This window comes from Odontomachus brunneus, unplaced genomic scaffold (genome assembly GCF_010583005.1).
Source record: "Odontomachus brunneus isolate Ranch 3 - 2012 unplaced genomic scaffold, Obru_v1 Obru_scaffold_183, whole genome shotgun sequence".
Taxonomy (NCBI): Eukaryota; Metazoa; Arthropoda; class Insecta; order Hymenoptera; family Formicidae; genus Odontomachus; species Odontomachus brunneus.
Window position 1 is genome coordinate 119120 of NW_022639633.1, and position 23411 is coordinate 142530.

At 41.0% G+C, this 23411-nt stretch overlaps 1 protein-coding gene across 1 annotated transcript in view; it reads right to left on the reverse strand.

Moving 5' to 3' along the window:
- Positions 1-15: 15 nt before the first annotated feature.
- LOC116851656 overlaps positions 16-23411 on the reverse strand; it is a 114842-nt gene continuing 91446 nt past the window's right edge. The window contains exons 2-11 of the mRNA XM_032831296.1: positions 20590-22053; positions 20359-20457; positions 19386-20221; positions 16089-16361; positions 8844-8994; positions 8325-8531; positions 4511-4953; positions 2266-2444; positions 1994-2175; positions 16-1343 (exon numbers count right to left, since the gene is read on the reverse strand). Of these exons, the coding sequence (XP_032687187.1) occupies positions 1272-1343; positions 1994-2175; positions 2266-2444; positions 4511-4953; positions 8325-8531; positions 8844-8994; positions 16089-16361; positions 19386-20221; positions 20359-20457; positions 20590-22053 (3906 nt within the window). The 3' untranslated portion in view covers positions 16-1271. The remainder of the gene's footprint in view (positions 1344-1993; positions 2176-2265; positions 2445-4510; positions 4954-8324; positions 8532-8843; positions 8995-16088; positions 16362-19385; positions 20222-20358; positions 20458-20589; positions 22054-23411) is intronic.

Below are 23411 nucleotides of genomic sequence, written 5' to 3' on the forward strand. Positions count from 1 at the left end.
AGAGAGAGAGAGAGAGAGAGAGAGAGAGAGAGAGAGAGAGAGAGAGAGAGAGGGAGAGAGAGAAAGAAAGGAAGAAAGCGTTTAAAAAGCAGATCTTTTCGACAAGTTAAGGCATTTCGAGTCGCACATCCTGGTGGCGCGATAATACGAATCGCGCGATCGCCGAATCGCTCTCCGCTTTCACACGCGTATTTCCCTTCACCCAGTTCCTGCGTCGGCCGTGCTTCCGCTTCCCTAGCCCATTATTCGCGTTTATTCGCGCCCGAGTGTCGGTCAGCCGGCGCCAATGAATCCCCGATGACACTCAAACGTAACCGGGACGCAGACGCGATCGAGTACACGCTCGTCGTCGAATCACAGTTTGCCGGCACCTGCGCGCTTCCTGAAGAAAATATACACCAGTCGAGTGGATTCGCCCGTGCTCGTGCTCGAGTTTCGTGCACATAGGGACGCAGTCGGCTATTCGACTGCGATCAGCTCGATTCGCGCCTCTGCACCTCGAGAGCGATCCCTTTCACCTTATTCTCGTCTTCTTCCGTTCGCGGGGCGCGCTCGCTCGCCATCTCTCTCGCTTCGTTCCCTTGCGAAGGCTCACGACGGCTCCCACCTCTGTGGGTGCCGTTGCTGCACCGCGGTGCATGTTCTCCTCGATCATTGTGGGCTGCTGCTCTTGTTTTCACGTCGAGCGGCGCAACTGCGTCGTGCCGCGATTATGTAAGTCGCCGGCCGAGGGAAATTGAAGGGGCCCCCCTCGCGAAATGTCGCAAGCGTCACATTCCAATCCTTACGGAAATTGAGGGTCCAACGGTGCAACGGTCGCAGTCTGATTTCAGGCATTAAGCCGCGAGAAAATCGCCCGGGAAGTACGCACAAATGCCAATTCTCAACTTTCCCTTTTATTCGACTGCCAGAAATCGATCTCGCGACTCGGAATGCAACGCATCCTCGCGTGGCGAGGCAATTCACGTACGTGCGAGCATAAGAAATCACGCGGTGAGATACACATCATCGAACACATCATCGACGTATTTCAATCCACTTCATCCTTTCGCTTCGAATCCTTCGTAGAATCCCTCGTCCACCAACGGACGTTCTTCCATGTCGACGGTGAATTCATCTCTCATAGCTTACTGCACGATTCTTTACATCCTTGATATTCGGTCCGCGTCGTATCTCCATCGCGTTATCCGTTATATAATAGTAAAAGACAGGAAACAGCATCTTCATAATTTTTCTCTGAAAGCCACTTGAGTAGCTCGACGGGCTGCCAATCAACACTCCTCTTGCTTCGCTCCACGATATTCCCTAACGATCGACCACGTGCTCTCTATCGTCCCGAAAATCTGCAGAGCAACACAATCATGCATTGCATCATTATTTATTATTTTATATTTTGATGTCAAGAAAAGTACTTCGTCAGATAAAAGATAACTAGGCGTGCGATCGTGTATATCGTACGAATAATCTAAAAACGCGACCAATCGTGTTGACAAGGAAGGAATGATGAAAACCGAAGTCAACGTTCTTCTGAGAAATTTACTCTTTAAATTTGAATAGTCGAGTGATTTTTTTTTAATTTACAGTTTTTACTCGAAATTGAAGTCTGAATCTGATGTGCTTCACAGGAACAGATTCTCTCTAATCGACTGAAACATTCGCTTTTATATCAGAATCAGAATTAATTCTAAACGATTCACGTAAAACATTCACTCGATTGCGAGTGGCAGTATTTTAATCAACGTTTCTCGACTGAAAATATTGTTACTGTTCACTCGATCTATGTAAGATTCCATTCCAAGAAGTTTAGAGAGTAATTGGAAGCTTCAGTCTGACAGTAGCTAGACCTATTTTTTTAAAGCGCGGAAATCTTAAGTAAATTTTGAATAGTTCGAGTAAATATGATAAGTAAGTCTCCTGGAGTTATTGAGACATCGCGCAGCCTCCAATTAATTCCGCCATCTCTTGTTTCCATTGTTTCCACCTCTCATCTTACCAAGATCAGCAGCCATACGACAAAAATAACGATGTTCTTCGCGAGCAATGTCCTCGTGGCTTCCGCCCACTTAGTCGCCGTCTCGATTAGTATGGGGATCAGCAGCATGATCGTGGACATACCCAAGGCGGCGAACAGGCCCAGCAAGGGTACCATTTGGGGCACGGCGATGGCCAAGAGCGCTACGAACCGAGAAGGACAAGGACGAGATGGCGCGGGAGATTTCCTGGGCGATTATATTCAACATTCGTGTCTAACGGCGACATATTTACTGCACGCGACCACGCCGCCCAGTCGCAGTGTGATTTCGTAAATCCGATGATGTCGCAAACTTTTCGCGGCGATTCTCGAGCGGATCATCGGCCACAGCACGCTGATCGGTACGTAGTACGCTAAGCCGAAAGTAAACAGCACCGACAGGGAAATGGCTATCTTGACTGTTTGGGCCAGGCTGCAAATTATAATATAAAACCAGATATGATAATGAAACCGGTTTCGAACGAGATATACTACTTGATACGGATATCTGATATATCTGAGATTATCGCGGACTAATATTCTAGATCGAGATATGCATAATGATAATGCATCAGCAAACAATTGCACACGTGATAACTGTATAAATCAGCATAAACAGAATTTCTCTTAATGCTGCGACTTGGAAGGAAGTTGTAAGGCAAAGTGAGTTTGTTAAGAATTCATTGAAACTCGCGCTACATACAAATTGACGTATTATCTAACTGCTCGTGCAACTAGGAGATTCACTATTCGAGAGTTGAAATATTTTAAAGTACATTTTTTACACGTATTTTTTGAGAGTTGGCATACTATTTATAATTAATATTTTTAATTTTCTATAAATTAATAATAAAAAATCATCATGATATTAAAGGCTAATATACTGTAATATACATTGTACGCAACTTTCCGTTATTGATCGTTTTGTTTAGAAAATATAGTGGTAGAAAGTTTATAGTTTATATGTACTCAAAGTATATGTACATATATACATACACACACGCACATATATATAAATATATGCACACACACACGCACACATATTTAACAGTTACTTTTTTCCATTATATTTGTGCAGCTTTGTTGTAGATCAATTAATACAAAAATAAAGCATTAATAAGAAAAATAGGAAAATAAAATTTTTTTATTTGTAATATTGTGTGCATATATATTCATCTTAACTTTACCTCAAAGCAATGTTTATTACTTAAATGATGAAATAAATGTATAAAAATGTAATTCTCTATTCAATAGTAAGCTCAGTGATCTCTTTAATGCGACACTGAAAATACACACACTCTAGCCTTACAATCTCCTTAATCGTAAACGTTTTTGACTGTGATAAAAAGTCACGCTGAAGACACGGTGGAAACGAATGACTCTCTATTAACACAGAATTTCCGAGATTTTTTGATTAGAGTTGTATTCGTAAATATATAATTAAGATTGTGAAAATCTCTTTTGACTTTATATCAGCACTGAGGAATGTAAAACACACAATATCGATGATTCGATAAATTCGGAGACAATGAATTAGATAGGAGCATGTATGGCATTTGAAGTAAGCGAGAGTCCGATAACAAGATCGTCAGATACTTACCCTATTATATGTTTATATAACAATATAGGGCATTCGCGTTTACCTTTAGATAAACGAATAGTTTAATAACAAATCCGAGATTGTCGTATACTGACTGCAAGGTTCCAAGTCCAACGGTTTGTGCGGGGAAAATTACGAAACACGACGAGACGTCGTGAAATCTCATCTTCGCGCAGTCGGGAGGACGCAACGAGTACCGATAATGCTATTCTCGTTAAACTAGTTTTAAGTCGGAATTTAGGCATGAGTCCTTCACGCTCGCGTAGTCATGATTCCCGCGATTATATATGCGTAACTGTCTACGCGCGCGGTCCTCCAGCACGGTCCGCTGATTCGCTCCGCTCTCGTTAAATGTAATGCTTAATTTATTCGAAGGACCCACGTCATGAGCATGCACGCGTCGTTTACCTTTTTGCGCGACTACGACAGAATACACAAAACAAACTGAGTGAGGCGTGCTGAACACAGAGATTCGCGTGATCGCTTGAGCGTTAAGTACATCTTGTTCTCCGTGCTCGCCGATTCGCGCAATTAGGCTGTTGTAATCGGCGTCATAATAATATCGTAAAACACAGACAGGGCGGTTCCGCCGTGTTTGTCGATTGTCGAACAGTGATGTACGATTAGATTGTATATCTTTGCGATAACGATTTCGTTTTGCTATTTTTACGACCATTTTCATTGAAAACTCCGCGCGGCGGCGAATGTTTTGCGAAGAAACATTCCACTGAATGTTTGCGAACGGCCTGTCAAATTACTGCTTGTCCAGCCATAAATTACAATACCGACCGGTCGGATCGATGCTCAATGTTAAACCAGCAGTGAGTTCCCCGCAGCGAGTTCCCCGAAATGGACGAGTCGCGAGACAGGATCGTTAAGTCGCTCTCGAATGCACTTACGTCTCCTGCATTGGTAAGTTCTTGATGACCGTGTCACAGGCGTTTGGGTATTTGTTGTAGCCGAGAAAGCCGAAAAGTAGGTACACGATCGTGTTCAGCGACGTGCTGGTGACGATCAAGCGCGTAATATGCTCGGGATGCTTCATCGTATTTTCCAGCGGTAAGTACAGAGTCATATTGTGCAGGGCGAACAGGAAGATGGCGCAATACATGGGGACGGGCAACACTTCCGTCAAGGCGTTTAGTCTATCGGGATCGGGGAACTCACTGAGGAAATAGTAGAACGCGATGCAAACGCCCAGACACAGGAAGAGAGTGCCGATGATGGAGAACGGCGCGAGGTACTTCAGGTTCGGTACGAAGGCCAGGGCGCAAGTCAGAGGGGAGAAAATCACGATGTACACGCGAGGATCCATTTCGAGTGACGAGAAAAACTCGATCACCTGGAAAAAGTGTTGGGAGTTAGCAGACGAGCCCAACAGAAGTGTTGGGAGACGAACAGACGCGGCGAAGTTGCGCAAGACAGGTGTCTAAATATTTTCGTTTATGTACACGAAGAAAATGTTGTAGTAAAAATTATAATCAAATTTTTGTGATCTTGGACCATACAGAATTACTATATTTTTGTTTAAAAATGTTTAATTTTTTACTATAATATTACTATCTAATTGAATGTTGTTTATATCGTGTATCAAGTAGATTGTTAAATTTATTATTTCTACAGTAATTTATATGACAATTTCAGTATAGTCTAGAGAGAGCTTTACAAAATACATTATAAAGAAAAATATAATTTTAAGATAAGGAGTAATATAATTTTTACTACGATATTTTTTCTATATTTATTGTGAGAAAAATGACAGAAAAGGAATCGCAGAATGTTCCTCTCAGAACACTTGTGTACTTTTCTTATACTCCAAAAGAAATATTTCGTTTATGTAGAGCAGACCGGTCTAGTTAGGCCAAGGATCATGTTGACCGCGTGCTTTGTTTATGTATACATAATAGTCTCACGTTTACTAGGCTTAGTTCTCTCTTCAAATGCGCGATTATGCGCAATGTGTGTACATATTCGTGCATCATGACTGTTGATTATTCCGACGGAGCCGAAATAATAAAGTTATATACGAACATATAAATATACTGCGCATATATAATTGAGAAATTCGTTTGGAAGTGGGCCTAGTAAATGTTAAAGCTGTTATACAGATCGGGGTATTTATCGTGAAAGGAGCAGTGGAAATGAAATTGTAAAATGTAATCCTTTTTAGGATGTAGGTTTCTTTCTCTAAATTTTCATCAAAATCGGAATGATATTACAGTTAAAAAATAGAAAAAGAAACTGATTTAGGAGCTGCTAGTACATTTTCAAATTAATAAAGCTCGAAAACGCTAATAAAGCTTATAAAGGGGCACATTTTGTGCTAGTATTCTTCAGTATGCGTGAATAAACTTAACTTAATAAACTTAATTACTGCTTCAGGTAATAAAAGCAATTTTTTCATTTATTATGATGGTTGAAATCGAGCATACGGACGGACGGGGTAAAGTTGGTCCATATTTAGCCCTTATAGCTCGGTCGGTATAGCTGGGCGATTTTTATATCGAATTGATAAGAAATATGAAATCCCCGCCGCGCCATTATAGTGCCCGGGTCGTACAGTAATTTTTCCTTCAAATTGACTTTTACAATCATATAAAAACCTTATTTAAAAGTTATAAAAGAATATCAATTTATTTATTTTTACCAAAAGAAAATTACGTAGAAGTATATAATATAATAAATAAAAAAATCACAAAATATAAAACGAAGTATCAAATATTATTTACATAAATTTCAAAGTTTAATATTAGTAAAACTTTAAAAAATTGTGTGACGTAAGTATATTTGTGTATTTAGCTATTTATTTTTATCTTCTTGAACTTTTTATTTAAACTTTTTTTAAAGTTTTTATATCTTCCCTTAGGAAAAATTACTTTAAGATATTCAAATTAACTTTAAGCAACTTTAAGTTAATTTGAACAACTTAAAGTAATTTTTCCTAAGAGTTTTTAAGTTCTTTTTGTTAATTTGTATGGAAAAAACGAATAATAGCAAAGATAATAATAATAATTATGAGAATAGTAATATTTTACGTAAAATATGCTATCATGCCGCTATAATGATTTCCCGGGTTGTGAAGATTAAGGGTTAGAGGTATGAGGACCTCTTGCGGAGACCACGGAACTACTAATCATGATACATATTTTATATATGACCTTAATCTAAATTGCTAGCCAACTTGGCCTGATATCTGGTTAAAATGTCCACGTAACAATATGCTTGTATTTAGGTTATTGCAATAGAAGATATGCGATCTATAGAATCGTTGCGGATATAAAAATATAGAGGTAGATATAAAAAGATAGACTACCATTTTTGTACAGTTGGTTGCATTAATTGGTTGTTTGAAAAATTGTAACTTCGAAATTCTTAAAGGTGGTCCAACTTGATCCGGTCTCTCTACTTACGTATCGCATTTGTATTTATGTACTATTATATATATTTTACATCGACAAAATTTTATAGTACAAATTACTATAGAATTTTATTTTGTAAGGTAACACCTTGTATATTGTACTTATACGAGGTATAGCTATAACATGTTAATTGAATAGTTAAAGATCAGATCGTTAATCAAGTCTAGTATAAGGAAGTTTTAACAATCCTTAGTGAACAGAGTGAGAAAAAGGAGACCTGGGGCCAGATTCGAAAATATCTCGCATACGATATTTAGTGAAAAGTTATAGTATACGTAACATGAACTGTAGTTTTTCACTAAATGTCGTATGCGAGATATTTTCGAGAATCTGGCCTCTGAAATGTGGAAGAACAGTTCATGGATTCTTCACCAAGACAACGCGCTGTCTGTTAAGATATTTTTGGCGAAGCACAAGATTCTCGTACTGGAACATTCACTGTACTCACCTGACCTGGCCTCATGTGACACTTTTTTATTTTCAATGATGTAGTTTGTATTAAAAGGAATCCGTTTTGAATCCGTAGATGCAGTAAAAACAAAAACGACGGAGCTCATAAACAAGTTATCAAAAGAGAACCTGCAATATTGCTTCTAACAGTGGAAGATTCGCATGAAGTAGTGGGTAGACATCGGAGAAGAGAGTTGAAGATTGAAGATAATAGCATTTCCATTGTGTAATTAATTGAGTAAAAATTTTTAGAAGAATCCGGTTATTTTATAGCCACACCTCGTATACTACTGCACACTCTTCTATTATATATTTTTTTCCGATGTTCTAAAAAGATCATTTTCTGACTTTGTCTTTGGTTTTTCCTATCTACTACTTGAATATCTGTGCAATTATCGGAAAACTCCGTCGTTCGGAGAAATATGGTTATGCGCAAATTTTCGCGCGAAGTATTAATCATCCGCAATAATCTTATCTCTCTTGATAATATTAATTACAATGTTAAATCGTAAAAACTAACAAGTATTATGCGTATAGTTTAATTTACTTTAACTATGTTATTTTAGTTATCTGCAGTATTTTAACCTTTGTCTTTCAAGTTCTGTAATCAGTTTTAATTCAATTCTTTTCCTGATTATATCAGTGGATAATTTCCAAGTGATCTGTAGAGACGGTGGAATTTTATCGACGCAACAAAAATTTTATCGGAGATTGTAGTCAATTGCATGACTGTCGATGTCTCGTTTAATGATTTGTCGTCTATGGAGATTAGCGAATGAATGCCTGTGCGTGTTTAATTGTATTCCGGTTTCCGGTACACAAGAGTCACGATGTGTCTCGTTACCTGCTGGAACGACGTGGCTACATATAATATGTATATCACGGCGGCCTGAAAGTGCACGAAGCAAATGATCACGTTGGTAAGCACGCTGAATGGTCTGGCGTACTTTCGAATCCTCTCCGGACCCGCCTGGAAGGAGAACTCCGCTGTTTTGGCGAAATCCAACATGGGCACGCGGTTGCGCCTACATAACATCTGGGAGCACTGCACCTGCACAACCGAGAAAACCTGCACTCGAATACGCTCCGCGCGGACCTTCCTTTCCCTCTATGTTTATGCATTATCTCATCAACGACGCGCAAACAATGAAATCAGCGCGCGAGACAGCAAACGCGGACGGACACGAGTGAGGAGAAAAGAAAACTGCCCTCACTCTTCTTCTTGTTGTGTTATTGTTTTGGAAAACGGACGACGAATTTCGAAAAGGCGGATTACGAGAGTATAATTTCGCTTCATACGTCGTCCCTCTTATCTCTGCCCGCTCATTATCGTTATCCCGCCGATTTCTGCGTTATCACGTACAACGATAACGGCCGTGTGAGTGCATGTCGCACTGACTATGACGCCGCAGACGATGGACATTGCGTAGCCGGTTCTTCTGAACGCGTGCGGCAGGAAGAGTATGCCGGTGCCGATCGCGCACTTCAGTAGATGCATGAATGCGGCGAAATCTCTGAAACGATTTCCACCACCAACATAATCAGTACGGTCCTCCTGTTTGTCTATCGGTATCTCCGATGTCGATAGTGCAAAAACTAAGACCGTATCTAATCAAATTAATTTCGCCAGATGTATTCCGATAAGCATTTTTGACATATTTCATTCGGAACTATTATGATGTTTTGATGAGAATGCGACATACGTGGATGTATGACATCAACGTCTCTTACATTGAATTCACTGATATTTCTTGTTTTTCTAGATTATCGTACGAAGTACATCTGTACACAGAAAAATACATACTACGTTCAACTAAGGTAAATTACCAATGCCTGAACACTGACAATATTGGTACGTAACTCTGGACATTCTTATTATTTCGATTTTTAAATACAAATATTTAAACTATTTAAATACATATATTTAAACTTTTAACGTAGAATATACATGTGGTGTATGTATATATACATTCAGCATATGTACATATATTTTATATCTCGTAAGTTTAAATATTCATATTTAAGGACCAAACAATAAAAATATCCAGAGTTAGATTTCAATGTTATTAGTGTCTAAACATTGGTACTTTTCCTTAAATGTTACTTGTCTCAAGCATCTTATAAGTTTAAATACTCGCAAATCTGTCACAAGTTTATCATAAAGGATCAAATTTATTCAAAATATATCCTAAATTCTAGTAAGTTCAGAATTTTAACCAAGAATATTAAGTTAAATTAAAGCAAAAATCCGGTCTACTCACTTACATAAAGTCAAACTAACTTTTTTTTTTGATAAAGCTTTATAATATTCTTGTAAAGAGAATAAATTTGTCTTTTGAGTAAATGATTTTTACAATTTGTGATGAGTATATTTGAAAACTTCATCAAAAAAAGGTTTTTCGTTGAAGGTAACCATTACTTCAAAGAAGGAATGTTTTTCTTGGCACTAGAATGATATCTTTCTGTATGTGTGAAAATCTCGCGATGAGAAATAAAAATTGTTTTTTACGATGACATTTTGCTTTCTCTTTGTCGAGGAAGCATTCAGTCGGCGTCAGTCGAAGGGAAAATATGATACGTACGAGGTAAGTGGTGCAGTCGGACGATCGGCGAAGGGATCGTACTCCTCCTGCCGCTCAGCTTGAACGTCATTCGGGTTTTCCCTCGCCGCGATCTGGGATCTGCGTTAACGTTCGATTAATGTAGATACGAATCAAGAATGTAGAAACATCTTAACGTAGCGAGGCTTCAAGTCGTCGTCTCACTTGTCGATCATATCGCGTGTAATCGCGCCTGGAACTCTGCGAGAGCTCCGCCACCTTTATATCTGTTCAATTTATGCAAAGCATCCGGATCTGCCGCTCACGCGGATTCCTGACAACGCTTGCTGGTCAATGACAAATTATCTATTAACCTATTTGCGCGACGTTTAAACGATATTAACGATTTTCCTCCAAACCATTTAACACAGGCAGTGCTCAATGTAGCGGAAGATTCCAGTTCACACACTTAATGCTTCAACAAAACGCGATACTAAAAGCACTTACTCTGTAACCTCGAATGAGCGTACTGTTCATACGAAGGTTACGAAGTATCCCGTTATATCGTTTGAAACCGCTCATATTCTATCGAAACTATAGATAAATAAAAGAAAGAAGAAAAAGCTAAAGCTGGTATCACTGTTTTCGGTATATTCTGTTTTATGGCGATGCTGGAGTTGAAATCTTTATCGACGAAATAGGGATTTTTTCTTACGAAGTTTACGTTGTATTGGCTGCACAAAATTATAAATGCTCTTATACAATAAAAATATGTACGATATATGATAAAAACGAAAAAATGAAAAAATTTTAAAGTTGACATTTCCAGTGTAAATTAGCTTGTCAGTTAAAATAAATATTCGCCTAAAAAATAGCCATAAAAAATAGCTTGTATATACTGTACACGAGTTTGTTCCGCTTCGAACAAGAATATTGTTGTACCTTTACATCTGAATTTGGAAATTTAAACATATCAGAGAAGTTTGCAGAACGATTTCTACGTGTATATATGCGTTGTGTTTGGTTTTCCGCTAAACATAAAGTCTGCTCTTTTCTGTTCAAGCTGAACTGAACTGTTTGAACTGGTACAATAAGTTAGAGTGAAACAAAATAACATTTGTCTCACTCTAACTTATTGCACTAATGTGCATTAGTTTGCACCAGTTTGTACCAGTTTAGACAATTCAGCTAGAAAGAACAGACTTATAGTAAGACAAAACAACATTTACGTAAAACAACATTTACGTAAGATCTACAAGAAATACGAAAAGGATAGCTTGATTGTTTAGTGACATCTCTACATTATCGACTTTTTTGGAATTCGTTATCGCCTGTAGCGTTCCCTTAAAGGGATTACCTTAAAGGATTTTCACATCTGAAAATTTAACCTACAAAATGTTGACTTTCTTCTGCAAAGCTTATGTTGTATTGGTTGCACGGTTACAAGTGCTTTTACACACTGAAAACACGTGCAATAATAAATTGCAACATTGCAATATGTGACAAAAGTGACAAAAATTTTTTAAATTAATATCCTAAACTGTCAGTTGGAATAAATATTTACTTGATACAAAAGTTCCACAGAGCTTGTGTGTACCACATATGTGTTTATTTCGCTAACGAAAATGTCAAGGAACATTTTTGTATTTTTTTTGTTATTCTGTGTAACTGATACTGCGTGAACTTTGTAGAGAAAAATATCAGTTGTCAGTAAAATTTTTCAGTACGGCATCTCCTTAGGCAACAAAGTCGTGGAAGTTGTGGGATCTTTTATACAAATGCGATTATATTTAATAGTCGCGTGTTGTTCCGGAATAATGCGAGACTTCCTCTGTCTTAGTAATTCCACTTCGTTTAACGATATAATTGTCATATTGTGCGCTACTGTTATTGCGGAATATAAATCTTGTAGGATAAGACGCTTTTAAATCGCTGGGAGGTGCAATTTCTTACGTATTATTATATAAAGTTGTCTTGATCTCTACTGTGTTTATCCCGAAATGTTTTTTCGCGTGCGATGCGTAAACATATCAAATGCATGCTTATAGCTAATTGCCTCGAGCTAATCATTAAGTGTTTAATTATCACGGTACACGAATGAGTCAAGAAACGCAGTGCGCTCGGTTATTGTCGTTCGAAAATAACAAAGACGCAGCGGTTTGTTTTTCTTGCAATTGACTGTAGAAGTGCATACTCTGTGGTTAGGCATTTTCAACTGCGCAAACAACAGGAAATACATCACTCATACACTTGTGGTTGCATGACTGAAAATACAGAACAAACGACTCGAGTTTCCGCGGGCGGCTCAATAAAATATCTGGGAGAATGACACGTCGACAAGCAAACTTTTTCATTGTCGCGCCGGTAGTTTTTCTTAGTCGGAAATGGTATTCACACTGCAACCGACATGTCCTTCATCGATTGGTAAAAAACGAGTTCGTAAAAATCAGGTTCGAGCCGCCTTGGCTTGAATTCTCTTCAACGTTACAATAGAGTCCTTGAACACATTCATAAATTTCTTGTCAAAGTGATTGTACTCATATTAACATAAAATTATCGATTCGACGTGTATCCATATTTCATCGAATATGTCCAACTGCCTCAATTCTCATATATAACAATACTATAGCAGACATATCAATCATATCGCAATGGATAACATTGCAGTGCAACTTTTTCGTTCAATAAAAGTACTTCCTCTGGCCATAAAATCATTTTTACAATAATCATATTTCTGTGTTAAAATCTTACAAATTATTTAAAAGATTATTGTATCACATTCCAATTTTGCATCGAACATTACATGTTATGACACCAAAACGTCACTATGTACAATCATTATATAAATCAACGATTGAAAATAATCAGAAAGCGCCCCAAATATTTTCCTTTTTTATTTGTACGATCATCTATATATTGTTAATAATATACTGATAAATCAAATATTGTGCGTTAAATATTTTATAAACTAAATATTATCAAGTAAAATTATTTTACGCATTTCTATAAATGGTGAATTGGTTGTTACAGACTTTGAATCATATCAATAGTCGTTACTTGAAACTTATCCTACTTGAGATACTCATATCTGAAATTAGATTCAGATCTGAGTTTTTTATTTGATTTTTATATGTGTATGTAACCGCGATTATAAATTCACATCTAACTCTAAATTAAAATCTGAATATCTCATCTGAGGCAAGTTTCAAGTAACGACTATTAAAACGGCTTTGAATTCAGATCTAAGTTGTTCACGTGAGACAAGTTTCAAGTGACAACTATTAATACGAACTTTTGTCATTGAATTAATTTGTATCTGCAGAATCTTCTTAGTAAAACATACTTTTCTTAGAAATTATATCGGGAGTAATGACTGTGGGCGCAGATAAGGTGAGTATTTTGAAGTAATTGCATTTTATTAATCGGATCACATTGTCGCAGATTCGTTACAGATAATTTATTTACATTAGAGCTATTTAAATAATTCGCGATGTCGTCTATGTACAAATGTGTGTCTCGGTGTATCGATAAAATAATAATTTTGTAATAACGATACATATCTAAACTAGATAAAGTATAATATACAATGATAGCGCTTTAACCATCGTTCGGGAGGCTGCCGAGTATCGCCGCAGCCGGTTTACGCGCTCTCTTTCTCTCTCGATTTTACGCTTGTAATTAAAGATATAAAAATAATAGCCTCCAGTCGGCAGCGCGTATATCGATACGGGCACCAGAGTCCACCGGCTGTACGTAATAAGAATATCTGAGCATTCTCCTGGCGTCACGAACTTCTCTCGAGTTAATTCGATAAACTAAAAGGAAGAAAAATAGGGCAAAAATCACCGAGTGCGCATCGGTTCCCTCCTTTCCTCCTTTCCTTCCTTCGTCTCTTCCCTCCCCTTTATACGTTCGTTTCGCCGCGCGTAAAAACATTTAGGCTCTTAAAATAATAAGTAAAGTCCGTCAGTCCTGTGGTTTTACACCTTAAACTATATGTTAATCACATGTTTCGCGGTTACGCTTTATAGCTAGGATCACAGGCTCCGTCTGTGATTACGATCAGTGTTCACAATCGTCTCATTGTTAGTTATAAATAATTGAATTGGTTGAAGCGAGGAACTGTGTAATACAATAGTGATCTCTTTCTTTCTCTTTCTTCCTCTTCCTCTCTCTCTCTCTCTCTCTCTTTCATTTTCACAAAGTCATGCCGCGAGTCGCACGATACCGAAAAATGAATCACCGGCGACTCAGGCGAGCCTCAACCTCTCCGTATGGAAAAGATGAACGTCACGTTCGCTCTCATCACGGCCGATTGACTCGCAGATTTTTTGCGTCAAATGGACGAGCTCGCGATTAACGTCAAATGTGATATGTGTCGTTATTATATAGAAAGTGCATCAGAGTGCACTTCACGATTTATATCTTCGCGAATTTGATGAATTTTGACGCGTTCTCCTTCGCAATTTTCCGAATTTTTCTTTTCAAATTTTTCCTTTTCAAGAGTCGCGCAATCCGTTCCGTCCAGCGTTGGTGGACGCGCTAAACGCTTCTCCTCGTGTTAACTGAACTCATCGGACATCCGATCCACACTATTACAACGCATTTCACACACACGCAGCGTAATAAATAAGATAACGATTGATCACAACGCAGATTCAAATCGAAGGTACAAATGCTAGATGGAATACGAAATTGCAGTTTGGACGTCGTATGGAATGTGAGCTATCTAGTATTCTCTGTCTGCTGTTACGAGCTAACGATTCGCTCGAATCTCTTCTGTATACTTGAGTGCTAACGACAAGTTTATTCGGCACGATCGTAGTTTCTTTTTTTTTCTCATTTAAAGTAATAAAAAAAATTATAGATTTTACTGAGAAAGATAGAAGAACGCAGATAGCGATATGAAGTAAAGATACGAAGTTTACAGAGAAAAACACCGTCACCGAACGTGTACCAAGTAATAGAAAGTTTGATTGACAAACTCATTCTTGACGTTGGTTAAATAAACCAGATAAATGATCCTGCTCACATATACGTTACGAGATAAAAATAAATAAGACGAATAAATGCAAGCAATCTTTCTTGTCCTTTTTTATATCCACTCGTTGATATACGATTCCTAAATATACAATTTCTTTTAACTGATAACAATTAATACGTCTTGGTAATTTCACGCACACAAGAAGCCCAGACAGCTGAATAGAATACAAGATTTTCTTAAAAAGAAATGTGCAAAATAATTTCTCATTAGGTCTTTATACAAGTGTATCTTGCTTTTACATTATAAATGAACATTGATATCATGCGATTTCGAAATACATTTGAATACTGCCAGTCAGAACCTATCATAAATCTAACATCTTTTCGCGCAATTGTTATTATCAACTACGTCAGAACTGTATTCGTTATAGGTCGATGTATATTCGCGAAAGTGAATCGATATATCAGTTTGACTTTTGATTAGGCAGTAAGACTGGCTGCCAAAGATTATCTTTTCATTGCCTCTCTCAATATACAGTGTCAAAAAAATGCACAAAATCTTCTTTAACCGCACAAATGATGCCAGGAAATATCGCTAGATCTCGACTTGAAGAACAGTACTGTTCGATTTCTCTCGGCCTCGATCATCAAAAGATGATCTTTCATGGAAAAAAAAGGAGAAACTAAAAGAATCCAAGAGATTAGAAAGGCACACTACACGGTTCACTGAGGATATGTCTAGTAGTAGACAGAATAGTGCTATTCCATCAGCGTGTCGCGTGTACAAAAGAAAAAGTATCCTCGCGGTACAAAAGAAACGAACGAATGAACATTGTACTGACGAACGTAATTTCTACGCATTTAGAATTCAGTCATTTATACGTTCGCACGTACGCGTCGGTGACTCGATGATAATAAGGCCGCGTATACGCAAAACCAGTGGTGTAACGTGGTACATTAGAAAGAAGCGGGAGCGAGAAACTACGTGCTACAGGACTCTCGCCAGCCTACTAGCTTCGCGCGAAGCCGATCACGCCCGGCTTCAGTCCTCGCTCGAGATCGGGTGGCACTCGAGCGAGTCACACTCGGCCAGAGCCTCGCCGCGTCGCGAAGGAAACTCGTCGGTCAGCAGACTCTCCGGCACCGCGACCGCCGAGTCGATGCTGTCGAAATAGCGATGCGGCCATGCGGCACTCGTGCGGAAGCGCCTGGTAGGCGAGCCGATCATGAATTCCACCCGCGTGGAACCGGTGACGGACGACGTCTCTTGATTCAACGAATCTGGATAAAGGGACGAGTCGCTGTGCCGCAGACTGTTGGTCTTGTTCGAGTACCAGGAGCTTGGTGCTTCGATGCAGCTCTGGAAGATAGCAAAAAGCGCGTTAGTCTCCGGCTAACTGACACCGTTCTTGGCGTGTTCTCTATCATAAGCGAGTAAAATCTTCTGCAAAGACTACTGGTCTGCATCATCTTTGAGAGATGTATGATAAAAATTAAATTGAATCAATAGTCGAGATTGGGAACACGCAGCCAGTGCCATGACTCAGTTCAGAAAGAAAATTATATTCGGTATAATAATATGACGAACGACGACGCTGGCTACTTTGATCCTGAGACACCAGGATCGTCCCGTTTCTTACATAGAACGTGATGTATGCGCCAAGATCTCATACGAAGCGTAATTACTACTTGATAACTTGAGCTCAATATTGATATAATAAATATAAACGTACGTATTAAAGATCGCAGTGATCGAGTAAAGAGAGAGCGTCTTACATTTGCCAAACGAAATATCGTAAAATATAGCGTCGCTTCGCGATGTTGCTGGACATGAGATGGACAATGAACCGCAAGGCCAAGCAGGTAAGCGTGTGGTCGATTCATTTTCCCTCAAGATCGCTGGTCGCGAGCGCGACTGTAGAGACCGCGACTGCGACGACTCAAGCTCTCTCGAGCTTGTGTCCGCGCGCGCAAGCAACGCTAGCAAATAAGATCAAACCTCAGCAAACAAAAAGAGCAAACGAACTTAACACACAATGTACGCTGGACAGCGGAGAGGGGGCTCGCTGGCGCGAAGGTGAGAATATATGCTTATGACGCGGTCGGAAATGCGTGCTGAAAATGGAACGTCCTCTAGTCTCTAGTCGTCATCGAGAATGAGAGACGCTCGAGAGAATACGTGGAGGAGAACATACGGGAATGTAAAAAGAGGTGAATGGGTGTATTGTACGTCGTACGGAGCGAGTATGAATGGTTGTAAAACGTCTCTGACGGACAAAAGGCGAATTTGGACTTATCTAAACGTGCCCAGAATAGATACGTAGCTCTGTGCCTAGCGGCCGGCCTGGTACTTCAACACTAAACGTCGCCAATTGAAGGTCGCGTTTTTACCACGGCAAATGCATAGATTCTGAGTAAACATTCCATGAACGGTCGCGCATGCACGAATCAACGGGTCTCCAATACACGCAGATAAACCATCGCAACAGAGACATGAGAAGCAATGAAATCCGTATACAAGCGTGTTAACTCCTTACGATTGAACAGCTCCTCGAAGTAACGCACACCGCACGTCTGTTTCGCTTTACGCCAACTTCCAAGATTTCACCGACTTTACCATTCAGACCATGTTTCTTCTATCTTCGGATTAAACAGTTAAGATAATACTGTATTAGTTTCTATTAGTTGGCATTCTCTTTCTTGAAAGGGGAAAGTAATTCAGTTTATATAGCGGAAATTTAAGTACCGTCTGTAGTACTGAGTGTACCTCACGATGAACAGATGACATTAATGATAGATAACAATTAATGGTCTGTCTATTAGCTCTACGTTTATGTGTGCCAAAAACCTTAGTACGTTAAGACCATTGTTACCCGTTCCAGAGCACTCAATGAACTCTCACGTCATATATTCGCGGACTTGAGCAGCGTCACACTCGATTTGGATGGCTTCTAAATAAATAGAATTAAGCATATGCATGATTGTGATAACTGGTAACAAAAGTCCAGTTGCTCGAGATCCGTAAATCCATTAGATATAACGTTAAACTTAAACTTTTGGTAGACTATTAACTGGCAACTAGTTTCAGAGACCTAATTTCTCTCAAATGTCACCAGTTCGCGAAATGATTCAAACTGGGCGTCGATATTTCTTGTTTACGATAAAAAAAGAAATCATCCACCTGGAAACGCTGTATCTTTCCGGATCGATAGCTACGATCCCACTGAAACTCGCAATGTGGGAGGCTTGACTACGGGTACGTGCGCATGCCAAAATCCAAGTGAGAGCGTTCAAAACATGGTGTGTACACTACCGGTGTGAGAGGGGCGGGGGTGGGGCGGGGGGACGGGGACGAAGAGCGAGGGGAGAAAGACAGGGGCATGAAAAGACAGAGGCTACAGCTCACCACATCCAGGAAAGAAGCATCGAAGCAAATGATAATAAAAGAAGCATAACTTACGAGAAAAAACCGGCGGCACGCGAGAAGGGGCCACTTTCATTATTGGACCGCCGACGGGGACGGGCTCGAACGCACGCTCGCCTGCCCTCCAGATCAGACATTTCGGTATGGTGGACGGTCGGGCAATTGGTGGTTTTAAGACAAGAATCGGTCGCCCGAGAGTCTCTGCGTATCGTTAGAGGTATGTTTCACAGGAACATTGGTTTATCGGGGCAAAGACAGTGGCCAGACTCAGCGAGCGGAAGTTCTGTCTCTGTACGATCGTATATTGGTGTCGAAATCCGCGGTTGAAGAAAGGAGGCGAAGACGAGGAGATGGAAGAAACGACAGGACCGAGAGATAGCGAGGAAGTGGACGCCGAGGGAGACGGTGGCGGCAGAAAGATAGCGTTACGGGGGTCGGTGCGTACATCTGTACTCGTAGATAATCGGACCAGTTATTATTATCCTTGTCGGTATGTCGAACGCTCGTAGATGCGCTTTAGGTATCACGGATAGGTGCTGTCATTGTTACTGCTATTATACATGGTGTAACGATTACGGTGTGACGTAACACGGTAATTACAATGGCAAAGAGTACAAAAGTAGTAGAAGTTAGGACAGTATAGAATAGTCGTCGTTGTCGAATGGAAGCGACGAATGACAGTAACGCCGTTTAGTCTGTCTACTCGAGTTTTTCGACCAAAGCCAAGTCAGTATGTCCAGAGAGAAAGAGAGAGAGAGAGAGAGAGAGAGAGAGAGAGACGGAGTTCAATCCGGGAGTAAGGGACTCGCGGTTCCGACGGAGTAATCAAAAAGGTTCAAGAATGGACTTCGAAGGGACACGCTGTTGGAGGCGGTGACAGTCCTTAAGAGAAAGAGAGAGAAAGAGAGAGACTACAGCCCGTCCTTTGCCTGGAGAAGGCTTGCGGAGAGCTCTCTACTATATCGGGCCATTGGACAACGGTGACTTCAGCCAGCTGCTCCAAAAGAATTGCTTTACAGGTCGTACCTTGCCGTGTTCGCTATCAACGGACGTCGCCGCGCGCGCCAGGCTGTGGGAACGGCGTGCGGGAGCGGGCGGTCGTCGAGGGGGGGCCGTCCCCGTGGGCGAGGACGTCCCAAGGTTGTTAGACTCCAGCGAGTCACGGGCGCGGGATAGCGAGGAGGATTTATTTAAGGAGTCTCGGCTGGAATTGTTACGCGGCAAGGACCGGTTCAGGGACGACTCCCGATTTGTCTCCTTGTTATTGCTGGTGCTATTGTTGCCGCCGCCGCTACCGCCGCCGCCAATGTTGCTGCTCCCGTTGCCGCTACTCCTGGATAAACTTCTGCTGCCAAGCGAGTCCCGACTGGAATCGCGCGGTTTCGACAGCGACTTGCCGCCGCCATGGCTGTCGCGACTAGAATCACGCGGCGGTCTCGTTAACGACTTGAGCGACTCCCTACTGTCGTTCCTGCCATGACCAGGCGGTCGAGGCGGCGTCGTGGCTACTGTCCCACTTGCCGTGGCCGTCAACGGTGACGTTGTCTTGCTGCTCGTGCTGCCGGGTAAAGGTATACGGCTAGGACGCCGGCGTGGCGACGGTTTGATCTCGACCGGCTGGTGATGGTCTCGCGCAGACTCCGTACTGCTGCCGGGTTCAAGGCCGCTCTGTTCGCACCTGGGTTGTTCCGATTCTGCCTCAGGTTCGTGCTCCGTTGGCGGTCGTTGCTGGAGACGTTCTAGCACGCGTACTCGCGCCCGGGTGCCCTCTAACTCAATATTTCTCTCTTCCAACTGAAATACAAGAGTGAATGCTTCATTTTGTCTCGGGTTAATGAAAAGAACGTCATAATTCTGGTGATTATGACGTCTATTCCAGAGAATATTCTTTGATAAAAATTATTGGGTATAACATTTTAATATTAACTCACTTGGAATCGTAGATCGTCATTCTCCTCGCGCGCTTTGTCTAGCCGTTCGGAGAGAGTCTCTGTACTTTTCTCAACTTCGTCTAGTCTTTTTTGTAGGACCTGCAAACAATCGGTTACCGACAAATTGACACACTGACAAACTGACGTCGATGGAATTCGAAGAAATGACTATTTTACTCGAAATTTATCCCATAATAAAATATTTCTGCGACAAGGGAATAATGATATTACCTGATTATGGACGGTAGTAGTGATTAGATGCCGTTGGAGCTCGAGAGGTGAGTTCTCGCGAAGAATGGCCGCGATCTTTCTCGAGTCCACGTCTTTCACGTGAGCTACCCTGGTGGGTGAAACTAAAATTGAATCAAGCGCTCCTAGTCTCGCTCTCCTCTCGTTCACGCTAGCCTCGACGTCGATGTCGACACGCGTCTCGTCATTGCGCCCGACCACGTCCAGCAGCACATTCTTCTCGATAGTCCTCGTGCGAAAGCGACTCTTATGAGCTTTACTATTAGGACTGCTCGTGACCGATGCGAAAGCCGAACCTTTACTTTTGATACTGCTAACACTGGCGTTCTTCGGCGACGTGACTACCGGCGCGATAGGCTGAAGTCTCTGAACGCCCGGTGTCAGAATCTCTGAGGCGTTTTCGGTCAGACCAGCCTGCAGTCGATCCTCCAAGCCGGTCTTCAAGGCCGACAATGCGGCCAATTCTGTCTGCAGTTCTTGGGTGCGCGCACGACTCGATATCGTTTCCGCCTCGAGCTCGGCAACCTTGTCCAACAGCTGTTCCTTCTCTCGCCTGAGTGCTATCACCTGCGGATCCCTACTGTCCTGTTGCTGGTCGACATTATCACTTGCGATTGTTCTCCTATCGGCATCGTCGTCGGCACCGGTGACCTTCCTCACTGCCTCGAGTACATCCGTCGATGCCAACTCCTCTGTCGCCACGCTCTCCAGGCGACCTTGAAGGCATTCGACCTCCTCTCGCAGTCGGATCCCTTTGCGGTGAATCACGTCCAATAGGTTCCACAGCTCATCCTCGGCTTCATCCAATGCATTCGGTCGAGGACTGCTAGCTCTCGGCGCGATCGCCGTCGACGCGCTATCCTTCGACGAGGCTTCCGTACTAAAGCCGGAATCCTGCACCGTCGCGCTGCAGTTGTTCTTGGTACCGCCGCTATGAGAGTTACTGCGACTTCTGGGTAACGATGAGGACGAGGATTCGCCGCCGCCACCGCCGCCACTGCCGCTACCGCCGCTGTTGCCGCCGCCGCCGCCACCACCGCTGTTTTCGCGCGGCACACGCCGTCTCAGCTTGCCGGGTTCCCATTCGGCGATCCTGCGTGAGGATGGGCTCGACAACGGCAGCGGGATGTGCGAGCTCTGCGTGCAGGTAGACGACATCACGGACGCACCCGCGGACGCCGTCGCGGCCATCTTGTGCCGGAGGTTTGGGAACGTCTCGATGACGAGGTCCCGGAACTCGAGCAAGGCACCGACCTCATTCTGCAGCTCCTGCAGGGCCACCAGAGACTTGGCTTGCTCACTGATCAGGTAATGAAACGGACCAGGACGCAGGGGCATGCAGTCCATGCCACCGACACCACCGCTACCACCGTTACCGGCACCGACGCTCACCACGACGCCCTCCGTCGAGCCGCCGCCGCCGTCGCCGCTGTTGCTGCCGCACTGCTGTAACAAAGAAAGAGATCCATCTTGGTGACTTGTTCGTACAGTTTCAGGTAGGAATTAATAGCGATTTAGTTTGATCTATTGACTATCATGGACAAAAAAATATCGAGAGTAATCAAAATTAATCAATCGTCATATATAAAATTAATTATTAGTTTGATCTATTGACTATCACGGACAAAAAAATATCGAGAGTAATCAAAATTAATCAATCGTCATATATAAAATTAATTATTAGTTTGATCTATTGACTATCACGGACAAAAAAATATCGAGAGTAATCAAAATTAATCAATCGTCATATATAAAATTAATTATTGATCAAACTTTGATTGATCATATGCTGGTTAATAATTAATTAATTTCATCAATTGATTGAATTATTTGTAATTTTATATATGAGGACCCATTAGTTTTGATTATTGATTTACCGATTATTTTAGTCAACTAATATTTTCATCGATTAATATCCAATATTGCAAGAGTCGGCATCCCTTGCCTGAATCGACGTCAGCCATGATTGGATAGTGGCCATTTACCAGCAAGGATTACTGTGTTACACAAAACATTTTATTGGCTATATATTATCTCAGATATCTTCTAAGATAACATGTACAGCCAATAAAATAGCTTTGTGTAATACAGTTTCTTGTTGGAAAACGTGAGGCCAGAGATGATTAGTTGCCGTGATATTGTCAGCGTCGAACCGTGACTCCACAGAGTCGGCAAATTTTGCTTGAACCGATGTTGCATTGTAGTCGAAAAATGACAATCAGTTTGCTATGATATTGCTAACGTTGAATCGTGAATCGGTATTGAGCAAGAGTCGGCAAATCGTACCTATATTGAATTTATCCGATAAAAAATTAACAAACAAATATTTCCAATCAAAAAACCGATAAATTTTTATATCTGATCAGGAAACATTCAATCAGAAATATCGGTTCATAATTTTTTTTATTTTTCTGATAAAATTATGATTGGAAGTATCCGATTAAATCGGATATTCTAATCAGATGTAAAAATTGATCGGAAATATCTATTTGTTTATTTTTTATCAAATAATTTCTGTTAGTGTAGCTTTATCTAACTTCTATTGCTGAAATAACTAATTTAACTATAATGATATCTATCAAGATGCCAGATTTCCTTTGATATAACAGCAAAAAGATTAGTTGCAAGTTATATTTTCCATTAGCGTGGTAGAGAATCGTCTTGGCTCTACTATTCAACTTGATTAGATACAACTACAAATCTTAGGTCAGAAAATTATCGATAGAGGAAATGTGTAATAAATGGTAATAGAAGACAGAAGTATAGAAGGAATGAAGAAAGAAGAGAAAAAAGAAGATAGAGAT